General features: G+C 37.7%; 2 protein-coding genes across 3 annotated transcripts; one reads left to right on the top strand and one right to left on the bottom strand.

Moving 5' to 3' along the window:
* Positions 1-438: 438 nt before the first annotated feature.
* Positions 439-3,954, bottom strand: LOC144053095 (claudin-7-like). Its single transcript, XM_077567143.1, has 5 exons — positions 3,891-3,954; positions 2,706-2,856; positions 2,378-2,610; positions 2,080-2,247; positions 439-1,125 (listed from the first exon to the last, which is right to left on the bottom strand). Exons 3-5 carry the CDS (start codon positions 2,607-2,609, stop codon positions 884-886), a joined length of 642 nt encoding a protein of 213 aa, XP_077423269.1. The 5' UTR covers position 2,610; positions 2,706-2,856; positions 3,891-3,954; the 3' UTR covers positions 439-883.
* LOC144053091 (unconventional myosin-Va-like) lies at positions 830-24,514 on the top strand. Of its 2 annotated transcripts, XM_077567137.1 has the most exons (42): positions 830-2,262; positions 6,039-6,197; positions 6,755-6,958; positions 7,285-7,395; positions 7,952-8,123; positions 8,427-8,571; positions 8,656-8,812; positions 8,937-9,080; positions 9,185-9,266; positions 9,342-9,449; positions 9,668-9,774; positions 9,844-10,109; positions 10,202-10,283; positions 10,364-10,504; positions 10,982-11,107; positions 11,479-11,562; positions 11,827-11,940; positions 12,109-12,206; positions 12,274-12,360; positions 12,992-13,100; positions 13,175-13,386; positions 13,467-13,623; positions 13,892-14,131; positions 15,096-15,344; positions 15,788-15,872; positions 15,936-16,078; positions 16,176-16,289; positions 16,443-16,574; positions 16,645-16,701; positions 16,835-17,062; positions 17,140-17,207; positions 17,280-17,354; positions 18,263-18,461; positions 19,479-19,572; positions 20,301-20,438; positions 20,534-20,688; positions 22,028-22,117; positions 22,198-22,348; positions 22,420-22,699; positions 23,746-23,920; positions 23,997-24,077; positions 24,170-24,514. In XM_077567137.1, the coding sequence occupies exons 2-42, from the start codon at positions 6,171-6,173 to the stop codon at positions 24,320-24,322; spliced, it is 5,640 nt and encodes a 1,879-aa protein (XP_077423263.1). In that variant the 5' UTR covers positions 830-2,262; positions 6,039-6,170; the 3' UTR covers positions 24,323-24,514. The 2 variants fall into 2 exon arrangements, with proteins under 2 accessions (XP_077423263.1, XP_077423264.1); XM_077567138.1 differs by lacking the exon at positions 6,755-6,958 and having other exon boundaries at positions 831-2,262.
* Positions 24,515-24,606: the final 92 nt, after the last annotated feature.

Here is a 24,606-nt window from a genome sequence, read left to right as displayed (position 1 = left end):
TAATATTAATCACCTGATGCCCCTAATTTTTAATAACCTTTTCTTTCTTTTCTTTTTTAAAACAAAACAAAATATTTTTTGTTTAATTTTTAATAATATTTTTTAATTTTTTTAAAGAAAAGATTATTAAAAATTAGAGGCGTCAGGTGATTAATTTTTTTTAATTGTAATTAATCACATGACTTCACTAGTTAACTCAGTGAATGAGTTAAAGGGGAAATCAAGTCAAACAATAATATGATCAATGTGCCCCCACTATTCTAAACATTGCATTATGATTACGATTGCATTTGTGGAATATGAATTAAGCAGCAAATCCACCTAGGGGCAGCCATTTTGTCTCTTACTGTCAACTGCCAGTTTTTATGTTTGAAATTGGACTTTTGTGAGTCCTTGATAAATTGTCAATATGAATCCAGAAATTACATTCCATAAAAGTTTCTCCTCAGTAAAAGTTTATTGAAAATCAAAACAAGAGTGCATACAAATAATACATAGCCCAAAAGAAATAATTTTATCAATGAAAGCAAGCCAGTTTCAACATTTTTGATTGCTCAATAATTTGTTATATATATATATATATATATATATATATATATATATATATATATAAAAACACAAAGTATCAATTTACCAATAATACCGATTTTTGAAAAAAAAAATATGAATGGCAGCTATATGCAAAAACTATCTAATTTAATCGATGTCTGCAAACAATTAACACAAAAACATGTTTTTTGATTTGATGCTTTGGCTGTGTGACTCTCAACATTTGTGCAATTTCATAGATGGAAAACAAACAAAAGTTGATGATTCAAATCTTGTGTCAGTCCACAGGGAGGGGGTCTGAAGGCCACACCCTCTCAGGACGCTTCCAAGGAAATCACGGAATCATTTTTTTGTAAGCTGGTATGGCTGGATCAACCATCTCCATGTTGACGGAGGGCTCGACCTGGCGTGGGCAGCACTCCTTCCACAAGGAGTAGGAGGTCAGGATGATACCGCCCAAAAGTGACAAGGAAACGCCCACCCAGGCGATATACAGTGGGGGCTTGATGGTCATCGGCTCTTCCCTCCCGCACATGACAGTGGAGATCCACGCGGTGACAATGAGCCCGAACAGCCCTGACCAGAAACAAGAACAAACATAGTGAAATGACGCCATGGCATCACCAGGTTTATTGGTTTCTGGATCCTCATTAGTTCTTGCAAAGTGCAAAAGCTAATCATTTGAACTATTTCTATTAGTTTAACTTTTTTTTTCATTTTAGTTCACAAGAGTAGGAAAACCTAGATGTTTTTTAATTGTTCATCTCAAACAGATACAATTAGTGAGTTAACTAGTGAAGTCACGCGATTAATTACGATTAAAAAATGTAATCGCCTGACGCCCCTAATTTTTTAATAATCTTTTCTCTTTTTTTTTTAAACCGTGTCAGGCGATTTAAATTTTTGATTGTAATTAACTACATGACTTTAATAGTTAACTCACGATTAATCACACATTTTTATATCTGTTCTAAATGTACAGTATTTTTTTTCCTAGGCTTTCATACTCTTGTTAACAAAAGTAGAAAAAATGGTAAATAGAAATAGTTCAAATACATTTTTGACGTCTATAGCCGTCAATGGCAGTGTTAATGGGATCCATAAAAGACAACAATTATTTTTTTTGAATGAAACAATGAATAAAATGGCATTGCCATAGCATTTAAACATCACCCCCCCCCCAAAAAAAATCTGCAGAATAATCAGCCAATTTTTACAAATTTTTAAAATTACTTTTGTCTACTTCAAATATCTTCAGTTAAAGCAGATTTTGCTCATTTTCCTTTCAAGTCAATTGTGGTGATGTTTTGAGACAAAAAAGAATTGTGTTCATGTCTCAATTATTTTCATCGTTAAATAATATTGTGGGTTTGCAGCACTTGTTTTAGTGGCTTATTTGGGAAATTGTAACTGTCATTTGTGGACTTTGGGAAAATCCTGGAGCTTCATGTTGTGTTCAGTGAGTTGCAGGTTGTTAAAGTTTGCATGAAGGAGAGGAAATTGGCATCAACAGGTCACAAAGGCGCTTACCGGAGATGATCATGAGGAATCCGCCAATGCCAACAGCGAGGTCCTTCTTGAAACCGCCGGTGAAGAAGCCTAGGAAGGTGCACAGACGGACCGTAACAGCAATCGCCAGGGCGACCAGACCCACCACAGAGCTTGTGACCATCAGGCTACTCGTGATCGGAATATTGTCTGCAAAACAGAAATGTGAGTGAAACTCAAATTCATATAATATTGCACTTAAAAAGGAAAAGAAAAACAATATTAAACAGATTTTTTTAACTTTTTATCAATGTGATTTTTAAAATTGTATTATTCTTACCAATCGGGTCTTGGACGATGGGGTCTGAGGCTGAGCAAAGGCTAAAGTTGTTATCATCGACAATGTACACGCAGGCCCCCCATGGGCCTACGGACTTTTCTACTTTTTTATATTTACAGTTCAGGCCCAACTCGCACAGACTAATCCATTTGCCGTCTATCGTAGCGTATAAGATGCCTGACGCGCCCAGCAGGCTGAGCCCCAAAAAGCTTCTCATCACAATCTTGTCCATGCTGTAAAAAAAAAAAAATCACACGAAAATCCAATGATATTGAAATCCAAGTAAGCAATCCCGGCTGGCGTAATCACAAATGTGGTGCTGTCTTACGTGGAGTGAAACTTGTCAGGCGTAGATTGTTTTGGAGAGAAGAGAAATGAGCCCAAACTTTTCAGCCAATTAGAGACTCAGCCGTCAGTTCACGTGCACCAACTCCTTTGATGAGATTTTCACCTGAAAGGTATACTGCACTATATACCGCCTTTTGTTGGTCAAAAGAGAAAGAAGACAAGCTATAGGTCATTTGCACTGTAAATAAAAATAATAATAATAAAACTGTGGATGTAATTTCCATGAATAGAGATTAAAATGACTTCAGGTTTCTCCTTACTACTCAATACCAACACATTATCATTAATTAACCGGTTACTTTGCTGCAGAAGTTTTTTTTCAATGTAGGAAATGTTAAAGGTGGGCAAACAGTAGACCACCTACTGCCCCTTTTAATTGGAATGAATGAGAGAAGCTTTGTTTGAAAAACAAACATGTCCGACAGACAGCTACACTCATGCATTAAAAAACTCAAATGCTAACTCAACTTAAAAAAAAAAAAGAGGTAACAATTTGCATGCATCTTAGTTTTTAAGTGAAAACTGATCCATCATTGCATAAACATAAATAAATGTTAGACACACTCCATTCAGTACAAACATCAGAATTGGTTTTGCTTTCTACAATCTTAATGAGTTGAGAATTTTAAGTATGTAAAAACAACTCATTAAGTTACAGTAACAAGTCACAAGGGTCTGGGATCGAACCAACAACCTCTTACCACAACCACTAAGCCAGGTCTTATTGTATATAAAAAGGATTGCTTGGTTAGGGAGGAAACTTTATGTAATCATATATGAAAAAAACACGCAGACACTTAACACACATCCGTGAACTGCATTCTAGACAATAAATTGACAATGAGTATGTTCGAAAAGATGTTACAGAAATCGATCCATGCCAAACAGCCAACGCCAACCCGCAACCAAGTCCAGTTTAAAAGACACAAACCAGCACAAATGAAACAATTTCAGGAAAAGTATTTGCCCCCGATCAGATTTTGCGGGCTGGGGCCAGTTTCATGCAACTTCTCAATTTAAGAATGAGGAGTTCCAACAGACAGAAAAATAAAAATAAAAAATTGAATTTGAACATCCACATAGTCAATCTGATGACCGGTGGTTGTATTATTCATTTAGCTATTGCTAAGAATGACAGTTCAACAGCAGTGAATCACACCCTTACCTTTTTTTCCTCTTTATTTCTTGCTCGGTAGATAGTGGAATTGAGCGTCGAAGTCACGCACTGCCTGCCTTTAAAGACACCACACAGAGTCCTCCCCCAAACACACGCCCCACCTGAGAAACGGATCTCTACCAATAAGTTTTTGTGTTTTTTCATTTTATATAGATCTAGAAGATATTTTAAAATTCTGCTACTGGTCTATAAATCACCAAATGGTTTGGGTCCTAAATATAGAAAGTTTCAAATCTTTGATTAAGGTCTTCTAAACATTTTTAAATATTGTTTCTTTTAATTAGTTTAGAAAAAAACTTATTTCTTTACTCTTAAATATTTTTAAATATTGTTTTTTTATATTAACGTGTTTTAGCATTGTCAATGTATGTTTTTTTTTTTTTTTTTTTTGGTGTGCAAATTTTGTTTTCTCTGCTTTGTTTGTTGATGCTTTAAAGCAAATTGAGTTGCCTTGTGTATGAAATGTGGTATAGAAAAAAACTTTGACCATTAACTCACTCACTCCCAGCCATTTTCACTGAAGCAATCCCCTTCGCTCTCGGCTGTTTTACTGGATTTTTACTGATTTTGCAAGGGCCACACAATATTGTGTTCTATTGCTATAAAAAGAAAGATTAGTCTCTTCTTTCATCAGGAGAAAAAATATACTTCTATTTTTTTCCGTTTTGCAATTAGCATTAGAATATCGCTAAATTTCATCATTTCTTACAAATCTGTTTTAAAATGTGGGGAAACAGCTTGTTTGATCTATTATACTCTGCTGCCACCTGCTGGTCGTTTTTAGAATAACTACCATTGATTCAACCGTTTGCTGCAGTTTAGAGGCTGCATGCCTTCTGTATGCTTTAGCTACAGAGGTGGGCATCGAGGGCCGGAGTCCTGCAGGTTTTACATGTTGCCCTTCTCCAACACAGCTGATATATGATCAGCTCATCAAGCTCTGCATAAGCCTAATAACGATCCTGTTGATTGGAATCAGCTTGTGTTGGAAGTGAGAAACCTCCAAAACCTGCAGGACTCCAGCCCTCGAGGGCCGAGATTGCCCACCTCTGGATAATGGGGTAGATGCCACGGACTTCCGACTTCCGCGTTTCACACATCAGCGTAGTTTCCGGCCACTGATGGCCGCGTTCCAACACTTGCACATCGCGCAGGGCGTCTCAACTCTCTGAAATGCTTCGGACAACCTAGACAGACACACTATACACTCGCACCAGTTGACGGGAACGCGCAACCGAGGGGCACAAAGGCAGAAGCGCAAGAACTGGGACGAGGCCCACATGTCGCAAACAGGAAACGGAAACAAAGCTGGTGTGTGAAAACCAGGAAGTTGGAAATCCCGCCTCCTCCGTGGCATATACCCTATTGGGCTGAAGTGTGGGGCAGAAGTATGACAGCAAAAACGTTGTTCAAGAATAATAATGATTAAAAACAAAAATCTGCAAACCTACTGTTTGCACTGGTAGATGAAAATTTTCTCAGAGGGTTTTAGGGTCAAAATGCCCCCCATTTAGAGACAGCCGAGCCCTGCTCTGAGATAACATTTACTACGAACTATTGGTTTATTCAGACCGGAAATGTCACTTAATATGCATGTTTGGTCTGGACCAAATGTGGACTTTTTTTTTTTTGGTGCGGTTTACATTCACAATGTGCTTTTTTTTGTTTTATTTTGGTGCACTCACACAGATATATGGTCTGGCGAACTCGCGCCAACCTGCACCGAAGGTAAGTGGTGGTTCCACTCCGCCACCTGGAGCGCACAATTCGTAGGTTACTTTTTAGGCTTTTAGGGCCTTTTGTGGTGTTAAGTTCTCCTCTTGGCCACCAAGGGGCGCTCCAGTTGCGTTTTTGTTTCTAATGTGCAACGATGATATCTTAACCTGCGATTTAGCGTCAAGTTCATTGGGCGATGATATTGAATTGCACAACTCTGACCTAACTACCTGTGCGAAATCCTGTCTTCTGTGGGATTTTAATAGTGGGATTGACATGTTCTAGTATTGTATTCAAATTTAAAGATGTCTGGAGCTGTGTACATTTTGATGGGCACTACCTTAAGCCAATTTGCCCGAAATTGCTACATTTATTGACCACTTTTAACTGCATTGTATGTTGAATTTCTACTCGCTACAGATACAATCTCCCTTTCAGCCTAACCACTTACTTTCATGGTGAAGGCTGCCTTGGCTGTGTCTTTACAAGCGGAAGCTACTTTGCTGCTCGGAGAGAAGTTTGAGGATTGGCTTTTCATTTTTGCTTTCCGTCATGGCAAGTCCAGAGCTTTATACCAAGGTAAGCTTATTTTTTCTACATTTATTACTCAACTGGCTTCTCTGTGCTTTGCTTGAAACCCCCTTGTCTCCTAAATGCAGACGGGGATATTAAGTTATTCTCCCCTTTATATTTATCTGTCGGACACTTAAAATAACACTTGTGGAACGTTATACTCGGTTGAGTGTTCTCATTTCAAGCATCTAGTGCAGTGATATGTTCTCTGCTTACGACGGTACTGACATTCATGTTTCTAGGTTACGAGCGGGGCGCATTAAGTTAACTTAAAACTATCTAAAAATAATAACATTAACCAATGAAGCACCAAGTCACACTTATGATAGCCTGTGCAGTGAGGCAGCAATACTGATTGTGAACCAGTTTCACCTGCTGTTGTGCAAATGGAACAAGCAAAGTGGAAATGAGAGTTATCAAGACCACGATTCAGCATTGGCCAGGGGTTTTCTGTCCTCATCCATTACGGCTGATATTTTGGGGTGGACACTTTTTAAATTTGCCAGAAGAATGGCACGTTAATGCCAAGGCAAGAAGAAGGTTTGCTTTGTCTCCCATCACAGTGTCAAGAACATGGTCGAAGATACCATACCAGGAAACAGACCAGGATCACTAGGAGATGTGGAAGGGGTTACGTTATGGACAGGGCTGCCCGTCCCCCAGACCTTAATCCAATTGAGCACATCTGGGACATCATGACATTCCATCCACCAATGCAACGGAGCACCACAGACTGTTCAGGAGTTGACCGATGCTCTAATACAAGTGTAGGAGGAGATTAGCAAAAAAAACATTTAACATTTGTCCTTACACTTCTATTTTTATTATTCAAATGCAGGAATTAAATAAGTACTTCTACTTGAACTCTAGTCTTACTCAAATATCTGATTTTGTTTGTTTGTTGTTAGTGAGTCGGCTATTATGTGTTTTGACCTACATGCAAATTTGTCATAATAACATGATTCAGTCGTAAATCCTTATACTGTACTTTAGAAGCTCCATGCATTCTGGTATTAGCTGTTTTTATATGTACTCTGTAAGTGGATTTAAGGTTGGATGGTTATGTGTGGTTTCTCCCACCCTTGTCCACCAGCATGCCCGTGTGTGGCTCCCGGACGCCGTGGAAGTGTGGAAGTCAGCAAAGCTAGTCAAAGATTACACTCCTGGCAACCAGACGTTATTTCTACTGCTGGACAATGGCACTGTAAGTCACATCGGACAATGGAGTGTATACAGAAAATTAACACACCCCTGTTAAAAAAATAAATAAATTATTGGTGTATTTATGGTGTATTGAAGCATCAATTTGATTAGCGGAAGGTTTTTTTAATTTTTTTTTTTTTTAAGTAAGCTAGGACAACTTCCTACAAATTGTAAAAATTGCAAAAGCATCTCTTTAAACCATTGTATTTATGCACAATATGCATTTTCAAAAACTAAAAAAAACATTTAAACTTTTTTTGTTTTATATCAACTGGGTGTGTTCACGTCTATATTCACTTGTGAGAGTAATGAACAAAGTGTAAAAACTGCATGCACCATAGAAGCTTTACAAGAGCAGGGCAGACATTGAACACATTGGTTGAAGGAATTTGGGCTGAGTTGGGGCATGCAGGTGGAGTGACTTGAGGCAAAGTTATCTTGCACAAGAAAATTGCTTGGTAGTTAAAAATCACCCTGTTTTATGTTGAGTTTAATAATCCTTTGACCACTATTTTCAGTTCTGACTTGCTCCAAAGTTGATGTCTTGTGTTTTATAGGAGGCGGAATACCAAATAGACCCCAGAACAAACCATCTTCCACCACTAAGGAACCCCAACATCCTGGTGGGGGAAAACGACCTGACGGCTCTCAGCTACCTCAATGAACCGGCGGTTTTACACAACATCAAAGTGCGCTTCATCGACTCCAGGCTGATTTACACATACTGTGGTAATGAGCGTCATCTGGTTTGACTCACACTATCTCTGTCACTGTAGACTTTGGAGTTTTGCTCACTGTATGTATGACAAGTACTGTAGGGCAGGTTGCTCTTAAAGGAGCACACATACATTTATTAACATTGTACGGCAACTAGTTTATAAACAAATAAAGCTCCGTTTAGATCACAGTCAGAGAGGTATACCTTTTGAGATGTATTGGATCTCAAATGGTCATAAAGTAATGCTTAGAATGATCATTCAAATGTGGATTATTGTCATTTAGACTCACTGAGATCTTGTCTGCAATAAACAGGCATTGTTCTTGTTGCCGTCAACCCATACGAGAGTCTGCCCATCTATGAAGCCGACATCATCCATGCCTACCGCGGGCAGAACATGGCCGACATGGACCCCCATATATTTGCAGTGGCTGAGGAAGCGTACAAGCAGATGGCCAGGTGTGCTTCAGATAGAATCGTTGGATTTAGTACCACCTGAGGATTAGTCTTATCGCTTCAAATCTGTCTCGCATTTTCATGCAGAGATCAACAGAACCAGTCCATTGTAGTGAGCGGTGAATCAGGAGCTGGCAAAACCGTCTCCGCCAAGTATGCTATGCGTTACTTTGCTACGGTCAGCGGCTCCTCTGGTGAGGCTGATATTGAGGAGAGAGTACTGGCCTCCAATCCCATCATGGAGGTGATGTTTGATACCACAGAATACATGAATTTATATAGACCATTGTCAAATACTATTAGGTACATTGTCACAGTCTATCAGATTCAATAAGAGACTCATACTTTGCAAATTGTATTACTTTCAGGCTCTTGGGAATGCCAAAACGACGAGGAATGACAACAGCAGTCGTTTTGGGAAGTACATTGAGATCGGGTTTGACAAGAAGCATCGTATCATTGGGGCTCACATGAGGACATATTTACTGGAAAAGTCAAGAGTTGTTTTTCAGGTACATTCCATGTTTATAATGACGTACATTCCTTCTTTATATATTTTTCTTTTCTGCAACATGAATTAATATGCTGTAATTACATGTGTCTGCTTTACCTTCAGGCCCATGGAGAAAGGAACTATCATATATTTTATCAGCTTTGTGCCTCCTCACATTTACCAGAGTTTAAACCCTTCAAATTAGGTAAGTCGAATGTAAAAATATATTGATTTATTCATGATTTGCAAATGGTATGACTGATTTGTCTACTCCATCAAGGTGATGCAGATGATTTCCACTACACTAACCAGGGTCACAATCCAGTTATTGATGGAGTGGATGATGTCAAAGATTTGTGCAACACAAGGAGAGCGTTTTCACTATTAGGTGAGTGTTAGTTTGTGTGCGTAAAGTACATCCCGTTGTTTCCTTTTAAAATCAACATTTTCTGTGGCGTACTGTGGCAAAATATTCCCACGCATGTTGGTTGCAAATGAGATCTGTCAATGTGCACGCACTATTTTTTTTTTTTTTACTGTTTTAGTTTGAATTGCTGACAGTGTTTCTGTACAAAAAAAAAATGAAACATTTCCACTCCCTTTTAGGAGTCAGTGAAAGCCATCAGATGGAAATCTACCAGATTCTGGCAGCTATTCTTCATCTTAGCAATGTGGTGGTGAACGATCATTCCGGGGACAGAAGCAGCATTTCGGTAAACAAAAACACAAGAGTGGAGGTTACAAAGTGCTGTTGCTTCTGTTTTGACTTTATTTGCTCTCAGCCAGACAATCTCCACTTGCTGGTGTTCTGTGAGTTGATGGGGGTGCCCTGTGAAGAGATGGCCCACTGGCTCTGCCACAGGAAACTCCAGACCACCACAGAAACATACGTCAAGGGGGTCTCCAAGACCAGTGCGGTCAATGGCCGAGATGCACTCGCCAAGCACATTTATGCCCGCCTCTTCAGTTGGATTGTTGGCCGTATAAATAATGTGCTCAAATCGGTAGTTAAACAACACTCATTTATTGGCGTTTTGGATATTTATGGGTATGTTGTTATCATCCTGTTGTAGCTCTTCTTTGTTTTATTTTGTCCTTTTATTCGACTTTTTCCACATTTCCATTTATTCTTTTCCCTAGGTTTGAAACCTTTGATACCAATAGCTTTGAACAGTTTTGCATCAACTACGCCAATGAGAAGCTCCAGCAGCAGTTCAACCTGGTATGTTTATTGATCTGCAGGCTTTATTTTCCTAGTCATAATATTGCGTGTGAAACACAAGTCGCCGTCTGTGCCTCCAGCATGTCTTCAAACTGGAACAAGAAGAGTACATGAAAGAGGAGATTCCATGGACCCTGATTGACTTCTATGACAACCAGCCATGCATCAATCTCATCGAGGCAAAGTTGGGCATCCTGGACCTTCTGGATGAGGAGTGCAAAGTAAAACGCTTACAATTTACCGCCAAGGAGATGATATTTTTTGGGTTGTCAATGGTTTGCTTGTTTGTGCATTACATGACATATTGTATAATTCTGTTTTTTGGTTTTTAATGATGGATGGTACCAATTTAGTGAGAATCCAAACATTGTCATTGAAATCTGTGTGTTACAAAGATCCTCTACTTTTATAATGGGAGATTTATTTTTAGAATTTCCATTGTGTATGCAGAATATGAATTTATTTTGTCTGATTTCCAAAATTTAGCAGCAGTTTAAATTTAATATTAAAATATCAATGTAACATCTTCAGATTCTAATGTATTGTGCTGTGCTATTAAGAATCTTCAAACGAACCTTTACCTCATTCAAGCTGTTTAGATCTGCAAGTGGTTTCCACAACTTTCCACAGGCTGAGCCTCCCATGTTGTTTTGAGTAAAAGGCAGTGGCTAATGTGCCAATTCTTCGTGTTTCTATAGATGCCACAAGGCTCCGATGGCACATGGTGTCAGAAAATGTACAACAACCTGTTGAAGCAGAACGCTCACTTTGATAAACCGAGGTTATCGAACAGAGCTTTCATCATCCACCACTTTGCAGACAAGGTAGATAATGCTTAAGTTTTGGTATTTAAAAAAAAAAAGACAGCATTTTTTTTTCCCTTTTTTAAAAAGCACTTTAAATCTTGGTTTATTCTCATCCATGCATAGTGCATGCTCTTGCCACCAGGAAAAACACAAGCTCATGTCATTAGAATATGTTCCATGCACTGCATCATTTCCCTTTGCAGAACAAGCAGTGTTGGAATGGAAGCATGGGTGACTCAAATGTTCTCATTGGTTTTAATGCCAATGCCAACATGAACTTCTTTTACACCACATTCAGTTGTACTGTTAGCAACACAGTTTAGTCAGCTAGCTTCAGCATGATTATTATGACCATTGCTCATGTTTTCCCCCCATAACTTTGTTCCCAGGTGGAGTACCAGTGTGAGGGTTTCCTGGAGAAAAACAAGGACACAGTCAATGAGGAGCAAATATACGTGTTACAAAAGAGCAAGGTGAAAACGTGTGGCCACCGCTTGTTGTGTACAATAGAAGAATTCCCTTTTATAGTCATAAAGGAAGTCATTGTCAGCACCCATTCAACTTAGAATCCAGTTGGAAATTCATACTTGATGTTATAATGCACGCACACCCTGGAATTGTTGTGCCAGCACTATTAGAGGAAATGCAGCAACGCATTCCAATTCATGTTGTGGTGTAAAGCCAACACTGCCACCCTGTGGCGACTGACATAAACGACTTCTTACTTTTGTTCTCAGTTTGATTTCTTGCTGAAGCTCTTTGTGGGTATTGAGAAGGCAACAAGTTCTGCCAGCATTACGAGAAGATCTGGTCAGTCACACAGAAGTAATAAGAAGACGACGGGACTGCAGGTGAGGTCAGAAATTGGGTTAACAGTACAATTTTAACTTTTATAATAAAGCTCAATCACAATCCCTCTCTCTTTTTGTTTGGCAAAATATAATAATTTTTATAATGACTGTGATGTTTATGTCTGCCTTCTTTCATTTTATTTAATGTTTATCACCTCTGTTGTACAGTTTCGACAGTCTCTACATTTGCTGATGGACACGCTTAATGCTACGACTCCTCACTATGTACGGTGCATTAAACCAAACGACCATAAAGTGCCATTCAGGTAAAGGAGAAGATAATGATTTCACTGGCATCACTCTGGTTTGATTACTGTGTTCTATTTAATGAAGCTTGGACCCTTTGAGGGCAGTGCAGCAACTACGAGCATGTGGCATCCTGGAAACGATCCGAATCTCAGCAGCTGGATTCCCATCCAGGTAGCATCTCAGCAGGCACATCTGAGAAAATGAAACTGTAGATGTTAACTCATTCAAAATTCATTTGAACTATTTCTATTAGTTTAACATTTTTTTCCACTTTGGTTAACAAGAGTATGAAACCCTAGTTTTTTTTTTTTAGAAATACAGATATAAAATGTGTGATTAATCGTGAGTTAACTATTGAAGTCATGCGATTAACTACAATTAAAAAAATGTATCGCCTGACGCGAATTAAAGATTATAAAAAATTCAGGGCGTCAGGCGATTGAATTTTTGAATTGTAATTAATCGCATGACTTCACTAATTAACTCACAATGAATTAACAAAAGTAGAAAAAATGTTAAACTAAAAAGAAATAGTTCATCGTGAGTTAACTCATGAAGTCATGCGATTAATTACAATTCAAATCGTAAAATTGTAATTAATTGCACGACTTCATGAGTTAACTCACAATTAATCACAAATGTTATATCTGTTCTAAATGTACAATAAAAAAATAGAGGTTTTCATACTCTTAACAAAAGTAGAAAAAATATTAAACTAATAGAAATAGTTCAAATGAATTTTTTACGTCTATAGCCGTCAATGGCAGTGAAAGAGTTAAATACACAATACCAAATGTTGCAGATGGACCTATCAGGAATTCTTCGGTCGTTACCGGGTCCTTATGAAGCAAAAGGATGTGCTCCCTGATGTAAAACAGACCTGCCAAAATCTCCTAAAAACGCTCATCCAGGTGTAAATTATAGGCAAGACCTCACTCGTAACTATGTCTATACTGATTATGCTATTTTCTGGTTTTGTTCTCAGGACCAGAACCAGTATCAGTTCGGTAAAACCAAGATCTTCTTCAGAGCTGGCCAGGTGGCCTACCTGGAAAAGCTGCGTTCTGAGCAGCTACGAAAGGCATGTGTCAGCATCCAGAAGACTATCCGCTGTTGGCTGGCACGAACAAAATACCTGAGGATGAAGCAATCTGCCGTCACCATTCAAAGATACGTGCGAGGCCACCAGGCACGCTGGTGAGCCGACTGATTCGTAAACAGCAGAAGAATACACTTGACATGAAACGTGACCAATGTCCCCCCCACCCCCCATTCAGTTATGTTCATTTTCTGCGGAGGACAAAAGCAGCTGTTGTCGTTCAACGTAATGCTCGAATGTGGGCGGCCAGAAGACGCTACCGAAAGCTGCGCTCTGCAGCTGTCGTCATTCAGTGCTTCTTCAGGGCGTATGCAGCCAGAAAGCTGTACTATAAGGTAATATAAGCAAGAACTAATTATGTTAAAAATGACAGTCAAGTCTGACAGTCATCTGAAGACCTGCCAAAGACACTCCAGAATCTTCTATTAAAGTCTTTCTAGAAAAGTGAATTTTTTTTATTTATAACTACAAAAGGGAGGCCAACTAAATCTGTCTCTCTTTAAGAAATAAATAAAATAAAAAACCTCCCTGTGGCTTAACTGTGACCTTTTGCACTTCTTCTTGCCATGAACTCATTTATGTTCTCTTTTCATCTCTTTACAGATTTTGTATGAGCAAAAGGCTTTGGTCATTCAAAAGTGGGTGAAAGGCTGGCTGGCCAGGCAGCATTATCAACGTACTCGGGCAGACATCATCCTGCTGCAGTGTTGTGTGCGTCGCCTACTGGCCAAAAGGGAATTAAAGAAGCTCAAAGTTGAGGCGCGCTCTGTGGAGCATCTCAAGAATCTCAACGTTGGCATGGAGAACAAAATTATGCAGTTGCAACATAAGATAGATGAGCAGGTGAGAGAATTGTGTTGCAGGGTATGTTGGTATTATGTAGGATGTCATTGTAATCAGTCACTGGGCTAGATTCATAATGCGAATATGGGAGATGAACAGTCTTTAAATATATTTAATGAAACTAAATAATAATCAAAATGAATAAATATTATTAAAATAAATTAACTAATTCACTGCCATTGACGGCTATAGACGTCAAAAATTCATTTGAACTATTTCTATTAGTTAAAAAAAAATTATACTGCTGTTAACAAGAGAATGATAACCTGTATTTTTTTTTTGTACATTTAGAACAGATATAAAATTTGTGAGTTAACTAGTGAAGTCATGCGATGAATTACGATTAAAAAATTTAAATCGATTACATTTTTTTATTGTAATTAATCGCATGACTTCAATAGTTAACTCACGATTCATCACACATTTTATATCTGTAATCCCCCCCCCAAAAAAATCTAGGTTTTCATACTCCTGTTAACAAAAGTGGAAAAAATGTTAAACTAATAGAAATAGTTCAAATGAATTTTTGACGTCTATATCCGCGAATGAGTTAATAAAAATAAAATAAAATGCAATATCGTGTTTTTAATGCCTTGCTCAAAGGTGCCTCAGCATTTCTCAGAAAATGAGCCGGTGTCCCAACCTTCATCTTCCCGTGTCTATATTATGTCCTTTTTATGAGGCTAATTCCTTTCAATGCGTGTTGGAATTTGCAGAAATGACTCATACTAACTCAATTAGGTGCATGAAATTATTAAGAATGCAGAAATTAATAGATGTTGGTGTTAGTATTAGTGGTAGCTGCCATGTCCCGTTTCATGTTACCGCCCTGAATTTTGTTAAAGTGTGAGATATGGATGCCGAAAACCAGACAACTTTCCTTAAAACGCATTGTAGCTGGGCGTTGCCGTCGCATCACATGCAAACCATGTGTTTGCATGTCCCCCCCCCCCCCCCCCTCCAGCACAAAGACGTCAAAGAGCTGAGCGAGAGACTGAATGCGGCGGCCAAGTCCCAAGATATGGAGAGAGAGCGACACAGCAAAGCGATAGAAAACCTTCAGAGATCCCAGCAGAAGGCCAGAAGCAACGCAGAGAAGCTACCCTCGCTAATGGAGCAGCTCTCTTTTCTTCAGCGGGAGCTGGAGAACACTCGTAGTGAAAAGGAAGTCATGGAAGATCAGAGTATCGTCTACAAGGAGCAGACACAACAGGTGAGATTCCTCCTTTTTTATTTATTTTTATTTTTTACTTTATTATTTTATGTGTTCATGGATTTGTTTTGTTGTTTGTGTCGCCAAAGGTCAGTGTTGAGTCTACTACTGTGTGCTGCTGCTACGGCTGCATGACGTTTTGTTAGATGGAGAACAGCTGCATGTGTTCTTTTCTTAATAATTATATACAGTATATATATATATATATATAATAATAAAAATAATAACAGCAATTCACTACTACCACTAAAATAAGGAATAGAAATAAACAAGAATGTTGCCTGAGGATTTCACAAATCAGCAATATTTTGTAGCTTGCCATTAAAGTTCATCATTTATAAAGGTACGCCAGCTTGCACAACAAAAACAGTACAAGTATGAGCAATATTATTACTGTTTATTTTTTTTGTTTCATCTTCTGAGTTGCCTTCATTTGCTGTCAGGCGCTAGAGGAGCTAAATGTGAAGAATGGTTTGCTGAATGATGAAAAGGAAAAGCTCATCCTGGAACAAAAACAACAGCTCACAGGTAAAATGCAAATTGAAGCTTCAATGTGTTTCTAAATGACCAAAAACCAACTGATGTCGTCAGAGATTGAAGCCCAGGTAGAAAACACTGAAAAACTACAGAAAGCGTTAAGTGAAGAGCGTTCCCGGTACCAAAACCTGCTGAGTGAACACTTGCACCTACAAGAGCTGCATAAAGACCTGAAAGGGGAACTGGAGCTTAGGCTGGTGAGGCAACTTTAAAAAAAATATATATATATAACGTGTGGATGTTTTGTTTCCTACAATGGACCAAACTTGGTCCACTTTTTTTTTTCATTGACAGAGTCCAAGCAAGTCATCTCTCAAGATATCAGAATCCAACTACACCAGTAACTTGCCTGAATGTGGTCAAATGATTGGCTCTACGAATGGACAGGGCAGCTCAGTGGACAAAGCGGTAATGTAGTAAACAAGACAATAACATACATTATGTAACTCATCATGTTTTTCAGTTTTAAATTTAGATTAGCTGGCTGAAAATTCTATAAACCCAATGACTGCCTGAAGTGTGGCGACATGGATATTGGTTGATGTCTACTTTAATCTGCAGGATGAGACCGCCTCCACTGTAGACCTGCCACTTATTCTCAAGCTGCAGAGAAGAGTGAGGGAACTGGAGAGGGACAAACAATCGCTACAGCGGCAGATGGATGAGATGGAGGCCCAAGAGGAAGAAGCCACGGTATGTCCTCAATAATTTTAGTAGTGATACATTTGTTGCTTTTCACTGTTTTTTTTATTTCTGGGCAAAGGATGTGGAGGAGGCAATAACTGTCGGCAGAGCAGAATTGGATTTGGAAACACTTAAGGTACAATATTGAATACATGTTTGGCAAATAAAGAATGTCATACACAAACATTGTTAACAGAAGATTAAAATGATAATAATAAAAGCACAATTGCAGTATGTAATGCTTTTGTCAACAAAATGATTTCATTTAGCGTCAAGAGTTGGAATCTGAGAATAAGAAGTTGAAGCTGGACTTGAGTGAGCTGCGCAAGTCTTTAACCGACGAGAACAGCGCGCTGCTGCCCCCTGCTGTGGGCTCCACGACTTACAACGTACTGCTGGAACAACTCACCTCTTCTAATGATGAGCTTGAATTGCGAAAAGAGGAAGTGCTTCTTCTCCAGTCACACATAGTCCGCCAAGAGGCTATGAAATACAAGGTCACATTCAAATACGACCATTGAAATTTGGTGGTTTTCATCTTGGGGTAATATTTTCTATTAACTGCCACCTTCAGGACTCTGCGCTCGGAGAGGGTGTGAGTTTAGATCTCAGAGATGTTCCCTCATTTCAAGATATTGACAGGTAAAAAACAGACCTCCTAATCTTCATTTGAATGTTTGTAATCAAGTGTCCTTTATGATGTTTACCTGGCAGGTCCACTGACATCCATACGTTGAATGAGGATGGAGAGTTGTGGCTGGCTTACGAGGGCTTGAAGGAGACCAACAGGTGTTTTTGATGTTGTTGATGTTGTTGTTCAACATGATCAAACTAAAAAGTACTTACACCGCAGGTCTCATTTAATCCTGATAAGTATCTTAGTTTGACAAATATTATACAATATTATTCAATAAACATTGAATTGAACCAAATTATTTTGCTTATTCAATTATTAGCGTAGTATAGCAATGATTAGGCAACCGTAAACATTTCTTGACAATAATATGTTATATGTGACCTCCCTAGTCTAAACATGACATTCTGATTAATATTACTTTTGTGTAATAGGAGTTATGTAGCAAAATCCAACCGTTTGTATCCTTCTCAGAGGGCGGCCATTTTGCCACTTGCTTGTCGACTGAAGATCGCATCAAAGTTGCTTAGGGTTCAGGCAACGACCAATCACAGCTCACCTGTTTTCTGAAGCTGAGCTGTGATTGGTTGTTACCTGAGCAACCCCGATGCCATTTTTTACTCGACACCTAGTGGCAAAATGGCCAACAGCTCGTATTCTACTTTAATGCAATATTAACCAGAATACCGTGTTTAGACGAGTGGGCTGCATAGAACATATTATTGTTAATTAAAAAAAGAAAATTAACTTCCAATTTAACATATTTTGGTGATATTTCATTGTCATTACTTTTGATGTAATTAAGATTAACTGCAAGTGTTTTAAGTATGTTTGTGTTCTCTGGGCTGTATATGCACCACTGTTGACGTCACATTCAATTTGACGGATTATATCCGATATATATAGATCTAGGTATAGATCTGTAGCTATCAAATTCCATGCATGACGGATATCTGAATTGTACCACTTAAGAGCAAAAAAAAAAATTACAAAATTGAATGATGTCACTTGAAACAGTGTCAATCCATCCCATGTAACCAGACGCTATGACTTAAAATCCTAGGCTTCTGGAGTGCCAGATGCAGAAGCTGGAAAGGCAGCAAAGTGAAAGGTGTGAGAAACTGCTGGAGGTGGTGAACACGCTCAAGCAAGAAAAGGAGCAGCAGCAGAAACTGTTGGATCAGACTTTGCTCCTGCCTGAAGACGCTCGCATTGAAGCGGGCCTGGAGCTCGAAATTACTCGGCTCGCTCGTGCAAATCTGGTGGGTTTACTCTCTGGCACAACTGGCGCAATGCCTTTTATGCCGGTGTTAACTCTTGTATGGAAAATAATAGCATGCAATGGACACAATTAACTCATTCACTGCCATTGACGGCTATAAACGTCAAAAATCCATTTGAACTATTTTTTATTAGTTTAACATTTTTTCCACTTTTGTTGAAAATCTAGATTTTTTTTAAATTGTACATTTAGTTTTGTACATAAAATTTGTGATTAGAGTTAACTAGAGAAGTCATGCGATGATTAATTACGATTACAAACTTTAATCGCTTGATGCCCCGGATTTATATATATATATATATATATATATATATATATATATATATATATATATATATATATATATATATATATATATATATATATATATATATATAGAGAGAGAGAATTTAATTCATTCACTGCCGTTGAAGGCTATAAATGTCAATTAGTAAAGAAAATAGTTTAAAAAAAAAATTCACTTTTGTTAAGAGTATGCAAACCTAGAATTTTTTTATTGTACATTTAGAACATATAGAATTTGTGATTAATCGCAAGTTAACTACTGAAGTCATGTGATTAATTACAATTAAAAAAAATAATCGCCTCTTCCCTCTAATTTTTAATAATCTTTTTTTTATGAATTTATGGCGGTGAGAATGCTCAGTTTTGATTGTATTGACAGTTTTTAAACATTGATTATTGCTACAGTTGTAGTTTACAGTTTTTTGGAACTGTCCATGTAGCTAAATAAGGTCATCAAAATATCAGACTACAGTTCTACAACTCTACCTACAACCACAATGTCATTTACCAGGCATCATTCAGTTTTTCCCTCATGCTTACTAAGAAAATACAGTTGGTAATGTCCATCTACAAACAGGAAAAGAAGTATCTAAAAAGTAAGCCTTATTTAAATATTTGTATTTCCTCTTCCTTTGGTTTTTACAGTTGTCTTGGGTGTGTATGGAAGTGGTGTTTCCCCTTTCTCTAATCCAGTATGTCTGCATATTTGCAGGAGCTCATGGAGCAACAGGACAAACAAGACAAGACTATTGCCAATTTGAAAAAAGACCTTCAGCTGTACATGAAAAGAGTAGAAGAGTTTCAAGGTAATCACTCCCATCAAACTTATAGTTACGTTATAGTGTATCGATCACTCATCAGTTTTGAAATGCTACTCAGGTGCACAGTTCAGTATTTAATTGTCATCACATAATAGCAATGTACTTTTGGACCTTCTATAATAAATATTAACTCATTCACTGCCATTGACGGCTATAGACGTCAACAAGAGTATGAAAACCTAGAATTATTTTTTTTTACTGTACATTTAGAAAAGACATCAAATTTGTGATTAATCGGGAGTTAGCTTGTGAAATCATGGGATTAATTATGAAAAATTCTAAATTTTTAATAATCTTCATTCTTTTTTATAAAAAAAAAATAATTTAATTATTTTTGTTTTATATGTAATCTTTCTTTAAAAAGAAAAGATTATTAAAAATTAAGGGCGTCAGGCGATTACATTTTTTAATCATAATTAATAGCATGACTTCACTAATTAACTCACGATTAATCACAAATTTTATATCTGTTCTAAATGTACAATAATAAAAACATTTCTAGGTTTTCATACTCTTAACAAAAGTGGGAAAACTGTTAAACTAATAGAAATAGTTCAAATGAATTTTTGACACCTATAGCCGTCAATGGCAGTGAATGAGTTAAAAATGCATTTCACAAAATTAATTCAAACAAAGCACTTTATGTCCATGTTGATGTTTTGCTCTACAACAGTTAACACGCATTAACTGTTTTTCTTAATGGTCCTGTCTAGCTCAACAAAGGAAAACATCCATTGGGACAAAATCTCCCGGTACAGCGGTGAGTATACCTCGCAAGGAAAGGGAGTACCAAGGAATGTTGGAGTACAAAGAGGGTGAAGAAAGCCGCCTTGTGAAAAGTCTGATTTTAGGTATGACAAACCTATCTTGATGATTGTTTCAAGCTACCTGTAAAAATGCTCGAATGAGAGCATCTGATTGTGTTGCTTGGAACTGTTCATTTCAGACCTCAAGGTCCGTGGCGTTGCTGTTAGCTTCCTTCCTGGCCTTCCTGCTTACATCATCTTTATGTGCCTGCGATACGCCGACAGGGTTAATGACGATCAGCGAGCCAGCACATTGCTCAATTCTGTGCTCTCCAGCATCAAAGGAGTCATTAAGGTTCGGTATGAAGTAAACAGGTTCCGTTCAATGCACACCTAATTAATAGGGGGTGGGAATCTTTGAATGTCTCACGATTCAATTCCGATTTTTGGGCCTGCGATTCGATTCAGAATCGATTTTCAGTTTTCGGTTATGAACGATGCCCCTAATTTGTAATAATCTTTTCTTAAAAAAAAAAAAAAAAAAATATATATATATATATATATATATATATATATATATATATATATATATATATATATATATATATATATATATATATATATTAAAATGTTTTTTAAAAAAATAACAAAAAAGGAAAGAAGAAAAGATTATTAAGAATTAAGAGCGTCAGGCGATTACATTTTTTTGTAATTAATCGCATGACTTCACTAGTTAACTCACGATCAATCACAAATTTTATATCTGTTCTAAATGTACAATACATTTTTTTTCTAAGTTTTTCATACTCTTGTTAACAAAAGTGGAAAAAAATGTTAAACTAATAGAAAAAGTTCAAATGAATTTATACTCTTGTTAACAAAAGTGGAAAAAAATGTTAAACTAATAGAAAAAGTTCAAATGAATTTTTGTCGTCTATAGCTGTCAATGGCAGTGAATAAGTTAATGCTTACAGTAATTAAGTTATGCAGTACAGGCAGAAAATACTTTGTGTGTGTGTATGTATGCATGTGTGTGTATATATATATATATATATATATATATATATATATATATATATATATATATATATATATATATATATATATATATATATATATATATATATATATTATTTTAACCATTACAACAGAAACAAAAATCTGCAAAAATAGGCAGATTTTTTTTTTGCCCCCTGCCAATTTTTTTGTAGGGCAGATATTTAATTGTCATTATCTTTGTCTTCGGTTATAATCTCTAATTTAAATAAATGAAATACAACTAATGTAAGCCGATGAATTAATCAGTCAGGCTCTAACAAAAGCTCACGCATTACTACAGAACTCATAAGTTTGCAACTCTAATAAGCTGCAATACAAGCACTGTGCCCAAAATAATGCTTTTACAAAGAAAATAATCATCACTTTTGACCATCTTTCCTAAATAAGACAGAATATAGGTTGAGTGTGGCAGTCTTCTCTTAGTATGCTGCAGTTCAATTCTACACAAATGAAATGCAATTAATGTTCATTTAGAATCTTTAGTTACATTTTCAGCCTGAAATGTCATCCATAAGCCAGCACCCTTAACTTTTTGTGAGTATAGCAGAGTTCAACCTATTTGGGTAATTTGCTGTGCTGTTGCCTGAATGTGCCACCACCGGTGATTGTTTCTTTTGTTTGTATTGTTTCTATAGAAGAGAGGAAAAGATGCTGACGTCTCGTCTTTCTGGTTATCCAACACAAGTCGGCTACTTCACTCTCTGAGGCAATACAGTGGCGATGAAGTAAGCATGAGTCTATAATGAGACTGCTAAGTTGGACCTAAAGGCCCATTTGACTATTTTCCGCCAAACTCCTTTTGCAGACGTTCAAGACGCACAACACTGTGAAGCAGAACGAGCATTGCCTGACCAACTTCGAACTGACAGAGTACCAGAATGTTTTTGTTGACTTAGCCGTCCAAATTTACCGCCAGCTCATCAAAAGCATGGAGGACACCCTGCAGCCTCTCATAGGTGACGGCAAAGATCTCACATGGCATGTATGCATCAATCTGAAGGGTTCTGACCGGGTTTGTCATGTGCAGTTTCAAGCATGTTGGAACACGAGACGATCCAGGGGATTCTCGGCTCCAAACCGACAGGTCTGAGGAAAAGGAGCCCGAGTTCCCCAGAGGAAGAGGTTACGGTGGAAGTCCTCTTGCAGCAGCTTGGGTTCTGGCACACCACCATGATTCAACATGGGATGGACTCTGGGCTCATTAGACAGGTGGTCCGGCAGCAGTTCTATATCATATGCGCTGTCACCTTGAACCACCTGCTGCTCAGGAAGGACATGTGCTCATGGAGCAAAGGGCTGCAGATCAGGTAGTGGTACTGACATTTTAAACAGGAAAGTAGAGTAGAATGGTTTCCTTTTCTTCTTTTTTTTGTTAAAAAATCTGGCATTTGAACAGGGGTGTGTAGACTTAAATTTTATTTTATTTTTTTTACATTTTTATTTATATGCTGTACCCAAGTTTTACAAGTGGAAAGAAAATAGTATATGATGTTTAGGATTTCTTGGGACTGAATTTGGCGTAATTTATTTTAGAATTTTTTTTAAATTGTTTATTTCATGATTTTATTTACAGTATGAATAGCTGAATTTTCACACTTATTTTTATTTTATTTTATTTGACGTTCATGCTCCGGTTTAAAGGCGAAGTCAACCCCCCAAAAATGTATTAACAATAATATGTTCTATGCAGCCCCACTAGTCTAAAATACGGTTTTCTGGTTAATATTGCGTTTGTGGAATATGAGATAAGCAGCAAAATACAGCAGTTTTTATCAATATCATAAGGCGGCCATTTTTGCCACTAGCTGTCGAGTGAAGATGACATCACAGTTGCTCAGGTCTCGGGTAACCACCAATCACAGCTCAGCTTCGGGAAAACAGATGAGCTGTGATTGGTGGTTACCTGAGCCCTGAGCAACTGTGATGTCATCTTCAGTCGACAGCAAGTGGCAAAATGGCCGCCCCCTGAGATGGATAAAAACAGCTGGATTTTGCTGCATAATTCATATTACGCAAAAGTAATATTAATCAGACTGTCATGTTTAGACTAGTGAGGTCACATATAAGATATTATTGATATGGTTGACTTCTTTAAAAATAAATAAATAAAACAAGAATTTACCCACCAGTTACTCAGTACTTGATGTTTTTTCACCAAGTACTTTTTTTACTCATAAATAATTATTTGAAGGACTACTTTTTACTTTTTGCTTGAGTCATATTACTCTAAAGCAACAGTATTTTTGGCTGCTCTACCCACCTCTGGTCACAATATAGACAACAGTTTGCACTTAATGCCTGACCTTTTATGTGCACAGACCCTGACCTGTTTCCTCACTGCCTCTGTGGTCAGGTACAATGTGTGGCAGTTGGAAGAGTGGCTGGTGGAGAGGGACCTGACCGGCTGCGGCGCCAAAGAAGTGTTGGAACCTCTCGTACAGGCCGCGCAGCTGCTGCAGGTCAAGAAGAAGACAGAGGCCGACGCTCAGGCAATTTGCAACATGTGCACGGACCTCACGACTGCACAGGTCCATCATCAGCATCATCGCGTCTTTCTTGTCGAACATCACTTTTGTTTTGCTCATCATGTGTTCTTCATCGCAGATTGTTAAAGTGTTGACGCTCTACACGCCAGTGATTGAGTTTGAAGAGCGCGTGACAACCACATTCATAGCAACCATTAAAGTGAGTTGTAATCATGCATGCATGTGCAAGAGTGCAGTTATGCACTTTTACGGTCCTCAAATTATTAACCTGTTACATTTTGGGCCTCATAGGACATCTTGAAAGACAGAGAGGAGTCATCTACATTGATGATGGACGCCAAGAAAATATTTTCTGTAACGCTTTCTTTCTCGCCCTCATCTGTGGCGCTGGAGACAATCCAGATCCCTGCGAGCCTAAATCTGGACTTCCTCAACCGCATCTAGAACCACCTTTTAATACAGTGTTGTGCTATTTATCATGTTTGTACCTAACTTTTTAATTCACGTGCCAAATAAATGTAAAAAAAGAAAAAGCTATTTAAGGAAATATATGCAAGAGATTTGAAAGTATATTTAGTGGATAAGCAAGGTTTGATAATGACAAGTCGAATGTATATAAAAAAGATAAACTTTTAAGTCGACAGTCTGGTATTATGATTGTTTTTAATGCTGTCATTTTTTATTTTTGTCATCGCAAGCATCACTTGATAAATAAACTCGTATCCCAT

The sequence above is a fragment of the Vanacampus margaritifer genome, chromosome 6 (genome assembly GCF_051991255.1).
Source record: "Vanacampus margaritifer isolate UIUO_Vmar chromosome 6, RoL_Vmar_1.0, whole genome shotgun sequence".
NCBI classification, from domain to species: Eukaryota; Metazoa; Chordata; class Actinopteri; order Syngnathiformes; family Syngnathidae; genus Vanacampus; species Vanacampus margaritifer.
Note: the sequence above shows the minus strand (reverse complement) of the source record. Positions and strands in the feature narration are given on the sequence as shown.

Coding starts and splice junctions, on each gene's coding strand:
- LOC144053095 (XM_077567143.1), bottom strand. CDS start 2,609: ATGGACAAGATTGTGATGAGAAGCTTTTTGGGGCTCAGCCTGCTGGGC. Junction 2,248..2,377: donor CATCGTCCAAGACCCGATTG/GTAAGAATAATA, acceptor TCTGTTTTGCAG/ACAATATTCCGATCACGAGT. Junction 1,126..2,079: donor ATTCCTCATGATCATCTCCG/GTAAGCGCCTTT, acceptor GTTTCTGGTCAG/GGCTGTTCGGGCTCATTGTC.
- LOC144053091 (XM_077567137.1), top strand. CDS start 6,171: ATGGCAAGTCCAGAGCTTTATACCAAG. Junction 10,284..10,363: donor TCCAGCAGCAGTTCAACCTG/GTATGTTTATTG, acceptor CTGTGCCTCCAG/CATGTCTTCAAACTGGAACA. Junction 22,118..22,197: donor GGCAATACAGTGGCGATGAA/GTAAGCATGAGT, acceptor CTCCTTTTGCAG/ACGTTCAAGACGCACAACAC.